At 47.5% G+C, this 16,569-nt stretch overlaps 1 protein-coding gene across 15 annotated transcripts in view; it reads right to left on the bottom strand.

Annotated features, from left to right (window-relative positions):
• The window catches only part of mical2a (microtubule associated monooxygenase, calponin and LIM domain containing 2a), a 39,367-nt gene that overhangs the window by 15,402 nt on the left and 7,396 nt on the right, over window positions 1–16,569 (bottom strand). For all 15 annotated transcript variants that reach the window (XR_007195596.1, XR_007195595.1, XM_048262219.1 and 12 more), the window contains 8 exons: window positions 12,754–13,169; window positions 7,265–7,472; window positions 6,921–7,037; window positions 5,332–5,433; window positions 2,872–3,027; window positions 2,491–2,591; window positions 995–1,252; window positions 476–591 (listed from right to left, as the gene is read on the bottom strand). Coding sequence is in view for 13 of the 15 variants with exons in the window: in XM_048262219.1 (XP_048118176.1) it covers window positions 476–591; window positions 995–1,252; window positions 2,491–2,591; window positions 2,872–3,027; window positions 5,332–5,433; window positions 6,921–7,037; window positions 7,265–7,472; window positions 12,754–13,014 (1,319 nt within the window). In the remaining 2 variants the exon portion in view is untranslated. The remainder of the gene's footprint in view (window positions 1–475; window positions 592–994; window positions 1,253–2,490; window positions 2,592–2,871; window positions 3,028–5,331; window positions 5,434–6,920; window positions 7,038–7,264; window positions 7,473–12,753; window positions 13,170–16,569) is intronic.

Here is a 16,569-nt window from a genome sequence, read left to right as displayed (position 1 = left end):
GTTGGCTGACTGGTTAATATACTGCTGCTGTAGAAATGTTTTTTTTATTTCATAGACTAGAGCTTTTAATCGTTAAAGCTATAATTTGGTTAAGCTAGCATTAACAAAGGAATGAAAACAAAACCCACATCCCCTTTTCTGTAGCCTACTGCCCCAACCATTACCTGCATTCTCATGTTTGACATGAGAATGCAAACTCAATCACAATGGTTCACTGAAGCACAGTTCCTGACTTTGAGCTTTTCCAAGCCTCTGACTGGAAACACTTTTATCCAAAGCAACAGGAACTTGCATATTCATGTTTAGGTTTCTAACCACAGTTTGTCAGATGACAATGCTTCTACTGCACCACTAAGCCCATTCATTCTACAACAGCTGATATAAACCTCCGTAGTGCTGCTTAAACCTCTGAACAGCCACTCCGACCTTCTCATCGCATTCTTCTAATAATTTGTGTGTGTTGTGTGTTGCTCACCTCTCTGCCAGCACCTCTATGGGCGCTCTGCCCTGAGCCCAGCTCTTCACCATCCAGGCCGTGTCAAACGCTGCCAGGAAACCACGGGCGCACCCCGTGCCCATTGGCCAGAACGGCTGATGGAACGAAAAACAAAACTCGTCATCTTGGCACTCTCAAAGACAGCACAGAGATTGTGTCTGTCAAGAGGCTCAATCAAGGAAGTCTCGAACATAAATACACGGTGGTGACAGATTGAACCCTACCCTAACTTATATTTAGCCCCGGCTCGCTCTTTAAAGACACCAACTTACCTAGTACAACTTACCTTACACAACAGTACCAGGAGACTCTCAGAGACGCCAATGTCAGACACCAATGCCATTTTCCTTTTCATCACAATCACTTTAAAGCCATTATTTAAAGCTAAGAGAACTACATAGTGCTGCTTTAACTCTCTCAACCTCTTCACCATCAAGTATACTACACTCTTGTTTTCAGACTTTCATCCTTCCTTAGTCGTGTCTTTGCCAGTCTCACCTCTAGTAAACTGTCTCCCACTAACGCCACCAGCAACTGGTGTCCGAAGCGCTCCCGGACGAGCGCCGCGTTCTCGGAGGCGTACATGCAGGTGAAGTCGAACATGGCCACGTCGGGCTGGCCCAGGTGGTTCATGGCAAAGTCCAGGGTGGGCAGCTGGTAGTGGGTGGCGTAGTCAGCCGCCTCCCGGGCATAGCCCAGCAAAGCCTCCTGGTCCACGTTGGTACTGTTCAGCAGCATCTCAGTGTCAATATAGTCCTGTAACACAACAGCAGGGAATCATTTGGATTTATATTAAGTATATATACTCTTTTGATCACGTGAGGGAAATTTGGTCTCTGCATTTAACCCAATCCGTGAATTAGTGAAACACGCTCAGCACACAGTGAACACACAGTGAGGTGAAGCATAATCCCGACGCAGTGAGCTGCCTGCTACAGCGGCGCTCGGGGGGCAATGAAGGGTTAGGTGCCTTGCTCAAGGGCACTTCAGCCGTGGATGTGGGCATGGGACAGCAGTGCTCAATCACTTCCCCCACCCACATTTTTCCTACTGGTCGGGGATCCAACCGGCAACCCTTCGGTTACAAGGCCGAAGCCCTAACCAGTAGACCACGGCTGCCCCATCATTTGGATTTCTTTGGCTTGGAGTAAAATGGATGCTAAACAAAACAGCAGGCAGGGTGTCAAATTAGGCCCATTTATTTCTGTAGGTCTTGTAGTCTATAGTAGGGTTTGAGTCATGTGCTTGACAATGGTGGACGGATAATACGAATTGCTGCAGTTAATGTTTCCGACAGAAAAGACTCTAATGTTTCCGACAGAAAAGACGTCAGCGGCACTTTACCAAAGCCCTGTGGGAAGGAAGCCACTGGAACACAAACACCTCTAGGACATGCAATGATGTGCTCAGTGACAGCACCAATCTAAACTCTTTAGCCCTGCGTCCTTCTGTGAATAAACTCACAGCAATGACTCCGGCACCACTAGGCCAGTCTAAACAGTGTGTTTCCCCCAGTAATAAAGTATGTATTAAACAGAGTGTGGGTGCATGTGTTTGCATGTCTGTGTTTTTTATGTTTGTGCCTATGTTAACATAAATCTGCTTGCATGCCTGTTTGTCTACATCCAGAAAAGAATGTGTTTTTAGTAATATATTTGTGTTTGTGAGTGTGTATGTGTGTGTGTGTGTGCGCGAGAGAGAGAGAGAGAGAGTGTGCATGCCTGCAGTGCGAGTGTGAACATGCCACCTTAGGTATCTCATAACACAGTGAAATATGCCCTCGTTTGGGATGTTTATAACAGTCGGCACTCATGGCTGTATTTATGGTGCCCCTGCTAATAAACTCTTCTGTTGGCAGGCCACCACAGATGAGGACTGCCTCAGAGTTTCTGGAACTCCCACACAAAAACAAGACACACACACACACACACACACACTTACACACACACTTACACACACACAGACACACACACACACAGCTACTGGCCACTCACGTTAATGATGACTCCCTTGTCCAGTAAACTCTGCTTCTTTGCCGTCATGACAAAGTAGTGTGTATTATCCCTGTAGTAGACGATGTTCTCCAGATCGATGCCTGTGGTTGAGTGGGGGCGACAGAGGGGTGTATGAGGACAGGAGGTCATCAGGGGACATGAAGAGTACTAATCATCATTCTAAAGACTACTACACATACAAACATAACATGACAGGCACAATCCTTTTATTTCAATGCATTTTTAGCAACTGTGTTTGATTATAAGGATTAGGTCTCTGACATTCAGTTACAGTATAGTTATTTAGGATGTATGTCCTTTTCGTTTGTAGCCTTCAACACTGTACAGTATTTGAGAAACACAAGGAGGCTTTGGGCCAACCTGTCTCGTCTTTGAGGTCCATAAAGAATTTCTGGTTGAAGATGAAGGCCACCCCACTGATCTCCTCCACTTTGGCCTCGGCTGTGGTGTTCCTGTTGATGAAATTGGCCGTGATGGCGATGGCTAGTTTCCCCCGAAACTCCTTCCTCTTAAAGCCTGCAGGAATGGGTGCCACATAGATAGAGTTAGAAGGGGGAGAGAGAGGGAGGCAGAGAGAGAGAGGGAGAGAGAGAGAAAGAGAGGGGAGGGGAGAGAGCAAGAGGGAGAGAGAATACAGAGAGAGAGAGAATGTGACATTACATTCTGTGGGCCAGGGGAAGGCCACTAATCCATGGGAAATCTGCTGCCCTGCCTAAATGCCTAAATCACAGGCCAGTTATTTTAAGCCCACTGAGGCTTGGGCCCTCTACAAAGGTGAGGCCATTTTTACCACTGCAGGCTACAGTAAGTGATGCCCGGGTGAAGGACACTGGTAATGAAAGTGCTCTGTCCTTGTGCAATGAAGTCCATTCCTCTGGCACGGATGACATTAAAGAATTACTTGTTGTTTCTAAATAAGGCCAGCAGCAAATGGAGCCTTATTCATTCAATTTTAAAGGGCCATGAAACTTTCATTTGCAATAGTGGATGAAGACATTTTACTCACAGGTTGTGTATCCAACTCTATGCAGCCATTCTACAGAACTTAGAGCTCTTCATTTTGTTCCCCTCAGACATATACAGCTAGAGATTAAATAGGTTCTATAAGGCCAGCTACAGCCTATCAGAGGCAAATCATGATTCAGCAACACTGCAGTATAACTATACATTTCAGGCATAAGCATAAAACTTTGCAACAAACTTTGCAAAACAACTTAATCAATTTGGCTGTCTGTCAGTGTTCCCCCACCGTGTGACATAAAACATTGACTGTGAAAAATTCCCTTTTCGCTGGGTGTTGAGAGGGAGGCATGATCTAATCCTCCACACAGGCTGCGGTGACAAAACAACAAGTGCAGGGACGTGGGTATGCACACACACACACACACACACACACACACACACACACGCACACACACACACAGACAGACACCAAAGGGACAGGCTGAGGCCCAGAGACAGCGCGCGGGCTGCCAGCTCATTTCCATAGCTCGCCCTGGAGGCTGGATGTTAATACCCAGCTAGAGTTTCTGCAGCTTAAAGGAATACACCCTCATTACCTTCTCAAGTCTAAGAGAGAGATGGGCAGGAAGATGAGCTAGATGAGCTGGCCTTGTGCTTCCTCTTCTCTTCACCCAACCCCCAATCTCGCTCACTCGTCCCCTACAAAATAATATATGAGGCCCAGGAAAGTGCTCTTCCGAGGGAAAGCTTGCAGTTGATTACGGGCCAAAGCTGCTCTATTACTGTCATGTTAATTCACTGGGGCATTTATCCCCCCTCGCATCACTCTTTCTGAACGCAGCAGCGAGTCCCTTCAGATGGCCGCGTTGGGGTATATTTAACTTTCCCCAGACATGCAAAAATAGCCCTTAATTTTCAGGAAGAAAACAGCACGCACACACACCAAAAATGCAAGTTAGAAGTTGGTTTTTCAGTCTAAGTTTGCTTTGGACTACTTTCCATGTCTGCCGCCCTACATTGCAATCCACTCTTTCTGATCATGCGATGCCCTTTTTAGGAAGGAGGCATCTGCGCTGGAGAGGAGAAAAAGATGACGAGGATGAAAGAATGAGTTCAGCGAGCCTGCATCAGTCACTGAGGCCCCCGGCCAGAGGTGCTGGGAGGGGCCCCGGGCCGGCAGCTTTATTGAGGCCCCTGCGCTGCACTGATTTGGAACACAACCCCCTCAGGGCGGTCCATGACATCATGGGGTATAGTTTTACCGAAGTAATCTTTACTTTATGGTTTCGTAACTTTCTTGGATGAAATAATGACCTCTAAATGGATGAGAGAAAGAGAAAGAGAGAGAGAGAGAGAAAGAGAGCGAAGGAGAGAGAGGAAGTGCAAAAGCCAAGAATTCTGCATGCATCTTAGTTCCAGTTGTTATGCAGCTCTAGTATTAATAAAGACAGCATGCCACACCATGACAAAAAGTTGGCCTTTTTCCTCATCACATCTTTTCAAAAGTGTTTTGGGAAGTGTAGACATTCCAACTTGAAACTTGTTGACATTGGTATTTTAAGGCTATTTAGGGAATGCAATGAAGAGTTGAGGATAAAAACTTATCGGTAAACAAATTGGGAAGCAAAGCTATGGCACTCTGGCTCTGGCTTGTATATCTTCACAGGGCAATGGATCATATTTCGACAGTCTTGTCACTGTCTCCATCCAATACTTCCTCTCCAAATATAGGAGAAACTTTATCATACTTGTATAGCCACTGTGTGAAAAGGCCATGTTTGTGTCTAAAAATGTACTTTGTTTACCCGACGCCAGCACAGCCTGCAGCTGCAGCACAACTCTCTCTCCTACACCCACCTTCCAGAGTGTTGCGTCTGCCGTCCGCTCCCACCACCACGTCAAAGTCGAAGTCCGCCACAGGGTGATCAGCAGGACGGAGTTCTGCCCTCCAACCAGGTCCTGGACACACACACACACACACACACACACACACACACACACACACACACAGGACACATGCAGCCATACACAAACACACACATATAAACATACACATCGAAACACACACACACACACACACACACACAGAGCTAAATGTAACGGGTACACAGAGACTGTTTGTTGTTTGCTGTCAGAAGCCATATTTATCACACCTGTCAACACCATGGTGAAAAACGGTACAGCCACCATGGCAACTTCTCACACAAGCAGCGCTCAGGGTCGTGTCTTGCGTAATCAATCTTAGCACAGTCTACTGTTCCATGATTACATAAGAGACAATAGTGCCATCTGATATATGATGGATTTCATGCAAATCACATTTGCCAGAATCTTCAGTAAACACAACTCAAACTAATCAGTGTCCTCCTTTTCTAGCAAGTAACAGTGCTGACAGTGCAACTTCAGGCAGGTTTGAAGGGCAAGGTCCGCATGGCGTACAGCAACAGAGGATCTTAATTTAGAAAAGCACTCGAGCCTCTAACAGCCCACTGACGTTCCTCACTGAAGAGGAAGTGTGTGTGTGTGTGTGTGTGTGGGGGGGGGGGTTGCGGGGGGTTAGCTAACAGCTAATGAGTGTTAGCTAACAGCTAATCAGTAGACTAAAAGGGAAGCAAATGAAAAGCAGCCCCCAGGTCTGCCAGCCACTGATGAAATGCCACTCCTTAAATCAGCAGCACTCTGATTTACCACAGAATGCACTGCATGCTCATTTAAAAGTGTGCACATCTGGCAACTCACTGCACCTAGCTGCAAGGCAATGAAAGGGAGGTATATGGTTATAATTACGCTGAACAATCAGCGTTTGATTAGGCCTTTATTTGGTTTAAGATACAGCATGGAGCATTGCCACGTGTGCTGCTAAACGCGGTGAGTCAGTGGACTCCAGCCATGAAACAACACAGGATGGTTTTCTCCTTTTGGGGCTTTAGTATCATTTCATAACTCTGTTGACCGCTGGTTGCCATGGAGATATATTTTCACAGGCGGAGCGATACTGTGAGAAGTCAGGAAGTTCATTGTTCTGCGGTTGGGCTTTGTCTTCCTGGAGTTGATGTCCCTCTAATGGGCAACAGGAGACCGGGTGAGCGAGTGCTGGTGGAAAAGCTCTGGCTATCAGGAGCCTTGATGTGCATGCCAATGTCACACTGATGTAATGGAATCACACAGGCCTCCTGCCTCCCTGCCAACCACAGCGGTTTTGCATGTGCACAGGCCTGTAACTTTTAGACTTTTTTTCAGCTATGAACAAAAACAATCTCTATTGACCATGTATTGTAAATTGGATAATAAACTGTCAGATTGGAAGGCATGTGCTGTTATATTATTTGGAAAGACATGTAAACTAGCAAATTGCAAGCAATATTTGGGTGTTGGACTGAGTTGTGCAGTTGCATGTGTGAACGTGAACGTGCATAAAGAGAGCTGGATAAAGGGGGCGCAATCACCTTCATTCTCTTGGTCTTCTGGAGGCTCCAGCAGCTTGACGAACTCCACGTTGACGTGGAACTCAACGGCTACGAGCAGGGCGATTTTCAAAAGCATGAGCTGCAGCTGCCGAATACCTGACAAACAGACAAAGACCATGAGGCCCAAGAGGTATGTCAACAAATGCAAATGTCACCACCATGACTTGCAGAAGCACACACACCCCTGAGTTTCAGTTCTATTAATGGAGAACATAACTGTCCTACATTGTAGATGATATTGTCTCTTCTCTTTTGCTCTTATCTTTTTGTCTCAACATCCTCTTTAATTGGGTACTCAACATCCTCTTTAAGCCGGTACTCACTGATGTGGTCTATGGCTCCGGCGCAGAACTTGCCGTAGAACTTCTTTGCCCCCAGGCCCCGGAGGTCATGGATGGTGTAGGGCCAGAGGTGGAGCACATTGTTGCGGGAGAACGTGTCCCTCTTCTCGATCACCACCACTTTAGCCCCGAGCAAAGCCAGCTCGATGGCCGTCCTCAGTCCACATGGGCCCCCACCAATGATCAGACACTGTTGGGGGGGAGACCACCAGGGTTATGGAGAGCTGCCCAGATACACAGATATAGTATACACAAGACACTCATGCAAGCCATTTATTTTGTCTGGGATGGAGCTTAGCTAACGTACTTATTACTGTTAATCACATTACTGTAACTCACAGACAGTTAGACAAGTAGAGACAAGTACAGAATTGTAGGGATACATTAAATGGATTTGGACAAAATGCATCATGACGCCATGCCTGATAAACTGAATTACCGGTCTGACATCAAGCTAGAGCTACGTGTGTTTGGTGGAATGCTCCTTTGTTACACTGGACCAAAATTAGAACCATGATTACCTTAAGGCCTTAAATCTTACTGACAACCGTTTCTTGTCAGAGACATTATTCAAGCAGCTATCTCACTCAAATATGCATGAAGTCAGTTTTCTGGGTTACAGTATCGGTCTGAGAATGTGCAATGTGGTTATGACTTCATCCCCGACTTTCAACAGGATAAAAGGCCTGTTTAAGAGGGGGGTTGAGGGGTGGCTTTGAGGTATCGTCTAACCAACACACTCTCTTCTGCCTGACAGACCCACAAGTCCCCGCTGAGCCCAGCTGGGTTGGACGCTTCTTCTGTCCTCCCGCCTCACCGGCCAGTCAGCGGTCCATGCCTGCCCTGCCCGCACCCCTGACTTTCATGTCCCACTAGCCCAACCTGACCTTTTTCTTTCTGATCCTTTAATTTCCTTCCCCCCTTGAACATCCCACCCACGTTCGGCAACAACAGAGGGGTGCTGTGTGTGTGTGTGTGTGTGTGTAACCCCTCTCTCTCGGGACATAGCGCATGGGCACAGGCCAGGGATGGCCCTGGAGTGTGTTTGAACAGCGAGCCCCGTTTCCCGTCATTAACCGGTGTGGGGGGGGGTGCGCACCCACCGTGCCCACAGGAAGTCCCTGACCGGTGGTGTCACTGCCGTCCTCACCCACGCCACCCTGTGATCCAGTCTCTGGGCTCAGGTTTCCAGAGTGGCTTTATCGTGTTTGGGTAGCTGCGCGGCGGGAAACAGCGCAACCATCCCTGGCTCAGGTCAGAGGCAGACGAGCCAGAGCCTCTCCCAGCGGGGAGCCGTTTTACAGTGCCGTCACCGCCGCCGCCCGTGCCAACAGCTAGCGCGCGAGAGAGAGAGAGAGAGAGAGAGAGAGAGAACGGAGCGATAGGGAGAGAGAGAGAGAGAGAGAGAAATGGAGCGTGAGGGAGAGAGAGAAAGAGAGAAAGAGAGACGGAGGGAGAGCAGAGAGCAGGCCATATAAGGGCCGCTCATCCCAGGGCAATAAAAGCATGGATGAGATTTAGTCATTCTGTTTCCCCCCCCCCAATCGCCCCGCCTCTGTCTTTAGCGCAAGTTTGTGTGATTATGCTGCGCTGTGTCATCACAGAGTTTCTGGACCTCAGGGAGCTGGGGGTGGGATGGGGAGAGAACAAGGGCAGAGAGATAGAGTGAGAGAGAGAGAGAGGAAGGGAGAGAGGGGGAGAGAGAGAGAGAGAGAGTGAGAGAGAGAAGGAGAGAGAGAGAGAGAGAGAGAGAGAGAGAGAAGGGAGAGAGAGAGAGAGGGAGAGAGGGAGAGAGAGAGAGAGGAGAGAGAGAGAGAAGGGAGAAAGAGAGAGAGAGAGAAAGAGAGAGGGGCATCTGCAATCCATCAGGCCTGCAGGTATGAGGCAGACACAGGTGTCTATGGCTCTGTCTGGACAGGCCTGCCCTAATTCTGCCGGCCATGTCGCTGACTGATGAAACTTCTCCGCACCCTTCTCACCACTCGCTCGCTCGAACGCCCGCTCAGCCGCTCGCTTGGGGCCCACCAGGTGTGCTGCTGACTGGAACACTGATGTCTTTCTTGAGGCGCGCCCGCACAGAGCAGCCTCAGAGGAGGACACAATGGGGATCTTCTTCAGGGGTGGCCCCATCCTCTCCCTCACCCAACCCCAGCCTCTTCTGTTTTATCTCTGGGACATGCGGCACACATGGGACAGTGAGACGTGTCTGTTATCAGGCCGTGCAGATGTTATCACAATAACAGTTCTTGTGTTCCTGCTGGCCTCTCGCCTCTTTAAACACAGCCCATATCATGAGCTGCAGAGGTGAGGCATTTCCTGCTCGGAGGGCTCATCTCACCCGAAGGCTGGGCAGCCAGTGAGCTTGGTCAGTTCTCACCACAGCTACGTGCAGGGGTAGCAGCAGTGGGCTTTGACCTCTGGCCTCCACCTAACTAGGGCCAGAGGACGTTGACCCGCCATCTTGTCGTTATTACCCCAGTAATCCCACTACAGAGGGTGGACAGATGTCAATCACTGGCTTATCTAATTCAATTATGTCGATCTGGCAAAGTCCTGGGACACGAGTCAGCACGGATGAGGTAGCCAGAGTCCAGAGAGGATCCACGCTATTCAGTGGACCTTCTCTGCTTAAAGAGCGGGCAGCTACTTCAGCCTGGAATGCAGCTGGACTCTCTGCACGCTCTCTGGTTTTGCCATCCCAAAGAGGAGAGGCGATCCAGCCCCTTGCGTCGGTATGGAGGATGTGAACTGCAAAAGCTGCTCGGAGTGCTTGGCTAAGCGGGCCGGCCGCGGCTCGCGCTGGTTTAGGTCTCGCCGTTTGAAAAAGGCACTCAATCATCCGGGGCAGACCACCGGCGAAACGACAACACGGCCTGCCAGCTTTCTCTCACAGTCCGGCATCTGGAGCAGCATGGGAAACTCGGCGCACGCACACACACACACACACACACACACACACAGTCCCTGGTGGGTCCCCATGCAGCCGGAGTGCCTGGGAGCCTGTGAAACAGGCCCTCAGCAGACACATGGTCTGTGAAAGCCAAACAGCCCCAGACCGGCCTGTCAGAACCAGCAAATCTGATCCGTCACATTTAAATAAAAACAATCCTGGGTGCTATTAAAGTGTGTAATCGAGGAAGGGGGGGAATAAACACATTTGTCAAGATGCTGTCACACTCGCAGTCACCAGGACGAGTGTGTCAGGGCTGTAGAATAGTGAATGTAGGACAAGATATGTTTATAACCACTGAACAAGTTAATGAGTTACCAGCTGGCATGAGTGGAGACAACTAATGATTTATTGTGCTTTACTTTGCTAAGTGCACAAAAATTACAGCTGAATTTGCACAAGGGGCGAGAAACACTTTAAGACTCACAGCCAAGTGCAGCCTAAGTGGGAAATGACAATCCCTTTCAGGGTCTGCGGGAGTACACTGGGTTGCTAGTCTAGGTAAGGATTTCACTTCCTCAGATGGCAGGCCAGGACCGAATACTTTCCACGTCCAATCTGGCCAGCGGCTCGGCAACGCCCTGGAAAAGTCTCCCAGCCTCGGCCAGACTAGCGCGCTAGAAAAATAAATTATAAAACACTTTCCCGCACACCGATGCTCCAGATATTTCAACACAACGGGAGCAATGCAGAAGTCTGCAGAGACGCAATAACTCAACAGAAAGGATGAACACAACACTCCCCAGCCTCCCATGTGAAATCTTCCCCGTGTTATTCTTGTCAGTGGTGGGGGTGAGGGGTGAGGCAAAATACTCCATTCTGCTGCTCCCTTTTCCTCAAAAGCAGAGGAGTGCCATGACAACGGTGGAAAAACAAAGCAACATTTAAAAGAAAAAAAAGGAAAAGTGAGGAGAAGGAGGGAAGGAGAGAGTCAACGCATGGCACTGGCACGCCACCGCCAGCAGAATGATAGAGTGAACATGACCTCATATCCTGCTCTGACCGCGGCTCCAGACATTTGGAGGCAGGGTGGGGAGTGATAGCATGTCATTCTCCGCGATTCCCCCCTCACACACACACACACACACACACACACACACACACACACACACACAGTTTCACAGTAAACTGTCACTTGCGTCATCATATCCCACCCACACACAAACACACAGAGTCACCTATAGGACACAGACGGGGTGACTGCTCTGCATCACTAAATAAGGGAAGTGTTTTGGGCTGTTTTTGGCTCAGTTGTTGTTCTCTCACATTCAGTTCAATAGAAAACAGCCTCAGGGCAGATGATCCGCTGAACTTGCTGTTATTTTTTCAGACGACTCGGTTTCCTCGTCGACCCGACACCCCCTTCAAACTTCCAGAGCCTCTCATAAATCAAATCCTTGCATATGATTGTTTAAATACACTTAATGACCCGTGCTGAAGTGCCTCCCTGCACATCTGTTCTTTTGTTTCCCTGTATTTCAGTATTAATCACTGCTATTGAGAAGCAAGGTCCCGACACTTGGCAAGGCTCATAACATCCGTCAGAGGAAAGTTTACTGCTGGTATCAAATAGGATTTCAAGTCATACTGAGAAAACGAGACTCATTTTAAAATACTTACTGCAAACACAGGCACTCACAGACGCACACACGCACGCATGCTACTGACACACACACACACACATACACACACACTTTAGTAATAATAATCTGGGCAGAGTGCCAGCCAGACGGGGTGGGTGGATGGGGGGGCGTGTCAGGAACTGGCCCGGTGCTGGACCAGCTGAAATAATCACAGAGCCGGAGGCTACTGAAGGATGCCGTCTGAGGGCTGGGCTAGGAGTTTTTTATCTGAACGTGCTCTATAATCGCACAGGGAGGACATTACTGTGGGCAGGCACACAGAGCTGGTCACGCAGACGTTTGCAGACTAGCCACTGATAGATAGCAGCAGATAGCAGCACTGGGAGATAGCAGCACTGGGAGATAGCAGCATGATCCATGGGTACTGTAGCTGGGGAAGCATGCATACGTGGGTACAGAAGGGTGTGTGGAGATGGAAGGAGTGGAATGGACCTACGCACAGTGCACTTTCCACATGTTTACTTAAGGCCCATTCTTGGTTAAAGAGTTACAAGCAGAAGTTGCAGAAAGGGGCATTGTTCCCATTTTGCTGCAACCGTGCTCCGCAAAAATGACCTAATCAGTCTTGACATATCATGTTTTGAATAGACAGGCTAGATAGCCTTTGTCATGTTTGCTGTGGTATCAGCACCAGCTGCTGATAGTCTGACATAGATTGCAAAAACAAAAAAACCACAACTGCTGACAGAGGTTCTCTTACTACACAGTGCTGCATGATTCATTCAGATTACTAGCCCTGCCTCTCTCACACACACACACACACACACACACACAGAGAGTCTAGTCCCCTTTAATCTCAAACAGAGAGGCCTTTTCCATCGTCTTTGAAGCCTTTCGGCTGTATTGAGGATTGAATGTAAACAGTGAACAGTGCTTACCTTGGTGCCAGCGCAGGCTGCCCCCTTCTTGTACTCTTTGTGGTTGGTCCTCTTGTCCAGCTTGCTCCACAGGGCCTTGGCCTTCCAGGAGGTGACGCGGGCCTTGAGGCTGCTGTAGAAAGTCTCATGGTCCAGCGGGTCAAGCTCCAGCTGCCGGCACATGATGTTGAAGGCCTGCAGTGTGCCCTTGCAGGTGGACGCCTGGACAAAGTTCTCAAAGAGCTTACCCGCCTTGCCTTGCTCGTCCTCAGTGTCGGCCATCTTCACCTCTCCCCTCACCCCTGAGTGAGACAGCAGGGACCGGGCTGACCTCTGCGGTTCGTCTCCCTCTCTTCGTCTGTCCCAGCGTCTGTCCCTCCGCTCCGGCTGCTCTAGTGGTTCACACACACGCCCTGGAGTCTGATGTCTTGCCCAACCTGATGGGAAAAAGAAACAAAAACAAAACAGAAGTCTGAGTCTGAAGTCATCTTGCGGGCATAAGGAACATAGCAGGCATTAAGGAACATTGTAGAACATTAAGGAACATTGCAGGCATTAAGGAACATTGTAGAACATTACGGGCATTAAGGAACATTGTAGAACATTGCGGGCATTAAGGAACATAGCAGGCATTAAGGAACATTGTAGAACATTGCGGGCATTAAGGAACATTGTAGAACATTGCGGGCATTAAGGAACATTGCAGGCATTAAGGAACATTGCAGGCATTAAGGAACATTGCGGGCATTAAGGAACATTGCAGGCATTAAGGAACATTGCGGGCATTAAGGAACATTGTAGAACATTGTGGGCATTAAGGCACATTGCGGGCATTAAGGAACATTGCGGGCATTAAGGCACATTGCGGGCAAATAAGGAACATTGCGGGCATTAAGGCACATTGCGGGCATTGAGGAACATTGCGGGCATTAAGGACCATTGCGGGCATTAAGGAACATTGCGGGCATTAAGGAACATTGCGGGCATTAAGGACCACAGCATTCTGAACAGATGGCTTTACATACAGTAATGCTGGCAGTGAGGGGAGAGATGAAAAAGGCCTGTTAGCTTGCTATGTCAAAGCAGATGACTGAGGCCATCCTTAAAAATATTTTTGTTTGCAGTAACAGCCAAAAACAATTAAAAATGGGTCGGTAGGTAGGTCAATATTTTTTTTTTCAAGATTCAAAGTAAAAAAAAAAAAGTTCAATTTTGGTCATGGTGATTACGTAGGAATGAATTTACACAAATGTGCATATTGTGGCGTAACTGACTGGGTCTTCAACCCGTGCCTTCAAGCACCACTGCACTCATTCTGATGCAGGTTATATAGACCAGCCTTTCTCAAACTTCTTTGACCTGAGGCCCAGTCATGGCAGACTTTTTGGGTCATAGGGCTCATCTACATATGCATGAAAGAAGGCTACAATAGCTCTTGGCCACGTTATATTGAAATTTGACTATACAATACTCAATGCTATACAGTGTATTTTACAGTCTCTGCTCTGTTTCTAAGGAAGTTCCAAAAACAACGTCGTTCTATTAAGTTTCGTTAAATAAATAAATAGCCTTCCAACAGGTTGAAGCGGACTTTGATACCAACGTTATCGATTAGTTTCAGTTTCTCGGCGCAGGCGCACATTGAATGAATGCTCATACCATCACTTAATTGTAGGGCTCCATGTTTAATGACATCGATAGCAGAAGCGTTTGTTTTCTTTTTTTTTCGTCGATCAGCGGTTTCTTAATCAACTTCGCAGCAAATTATCAGATGAAGCACGGGCCTAATTTCACTCCCGACTCCAGCGGACCAGCAGTCTCCATGTTTGCGGACCCATATTTTGAGAAATGCTGAATAGACCACAACCAATTTCAATACTCCGACCACGGTCACCGCTAGACTAGGGGAGAAGGGATGAGAAAAGATCTGGCCACAGTTCTTCCAGAACCGTAACAGCGTTATCAGTTTGTGTGAATGAAGCGAAGCCTAGGCCATAGTGTGACATCGTAAAACCAATGGTGTAGAGATGGCGCCACAGGTGTTTTTTTTAAGTGAGCCACGTTTGCATGTAGGCAATTTATATTCACAATACTTGGGCCTACTAAAATAAATATTATTTTATTGCATTTGTATTGGTTGTTTAGAGTAAAAAAACAATCGGTCGGTATTAGCATAAGTTTACAAAGCGGAAAGTCGATTAGGACTAAAAGGGGAAAAAATAAATATTTGGGTCGGTTCTAAATTGACAGAATTCGGTCGGTTACGACAAAGCGAAAATATTTTTAAGGATGGCCTGAACTAAATCACTAGCACTGGCCTGCAATAGCAATAGCATGGGGTGAGATGGAACAGGACAAAAGGGAGTTGCTTAACTCAAAACACTGAGCACATGCCCGGTGATGACTGTTTTGTGTAAATGGTGCTGAAGAGTATCACCCTAAGGCAATCAAACATGACGTAAGATTGAGTCATCTGTGATATGTCATTGGTTTGGTTTGATGAAAAGGAACCGTGTCAGTGAGTCCAAACATAGAGCTCAGATAATAACATGACATAACATGTTCCATACCGTCTTCCCAGTAAACTCCATCTCTGTGGATTACCATGGTCCTTCTTTGGCTGTGTATGAGCTAGGCTTAAGGCAGACTACAGTCAGTATTTTCATTTTACTGAGGCCAACTGCACTGAACAGCTACATTTATTTTTTAAATCCACTTTATTCCTCAAATACCCCCAAAAATGCTATGCAGACCGTTAAATAAAAACCAGAGCGCTTTGCTCATCCCTTTTTTCTATAACTCATTCACACTTTGGTGAGCGTAGCAGCCAATTTCGCAGGAGAGTGAGCTGAGCTCATTTTTGCCGAGCAGGCAGAAAAAAAGTGTTTTGCTTGTCTTGTGGCTTTGGCTCTGTAGTACAGAACAGAACGGAACAGGAGACAGGCAGAGGTGCATTTTTTCAGGCATATGGGACACCTCAGTATGCAAGCCCTCGCAGCCACACTTTGCCTTCACTCCACTAAACTGCCAAAGCCTATAGCTTTAAGATAAAAGGCTCCACTGATTGGATACATACTGGATAAATATACAGTGTGTGCGTGTTAGGTTAACATAAAGTTAAGTGTGTCTTTAGTTTAAGTTTAGTAAATTAAGTTTAAGACAAATTGCAAAAGATTTTGCCATCTTCAAATCTTCATGTGATTATGGTCTCCAAAGCCCAACAAACTGAATGACACCACTTCTCTGGCTCTCCTTACTGGATGCCAATTACCTCTGCAGCTCTTTAGAGCTCCCTGGTGAACAAGCACTGACAGGCGTGTAACCTGCCTTAAGACTGCAGTATCTTTAAAATCACCACTGAAACATGATCAGGCCGCGCAAATTTCAATATCAAGGCAAAATAGCAGTGCGTCAGCACTCCTGCCGGCAGATGTAGAAAGTCCTCTCTTTAGAAGTCAGAAACCTCTCTGTGAGTAATGCATTACGCACTGATTGGAAACATTGCCCTAGACATTGTATTCAAGTGAAGCGCAGCACACACAGGGCTGGAGAATGGCCGACACATAATCAGTGGAACCCCCCCACAGTTTTATGGTCTCTTGACGGCCCTGCTTATCATTTATCAGCTGTCTGTATGCAAACAGGTCAAGTGAAACAAGCCCCTGTATAACACAAGCCCTTGTTTACTAATCTACCACAGGTGTAGAGGGGTGTTCTCAATAAGAAGGAATGAGCTGAGCAAAATGAGCAAAAACAAAACAAATGCTTGAATCCTGGCCTCTATGACTTCTGCAATCCACCATAGCTTCCCTTTTCACTGTCACAGGTGCTAAATCT

The sequence above is a fragment of the Alosa alosa genome, chromosome 14, assembly GCF_017589495.1.
Source record: "Alosa alosa isolate M-15738 ecotype Scorff River chromosome 14, AALO_Geno_1.1, whole genome shotgun sequence".
NCBI lineage: Eukaryota > Metazoa > Chordata > Actinopteri > Clupeiformes > Clupeidae > Alosa > Alosa alosa.
Note: the sequence above shows the minus strand (reverse complement) of the source record. Positions and strands in the feature narration are given on the sequence as shown.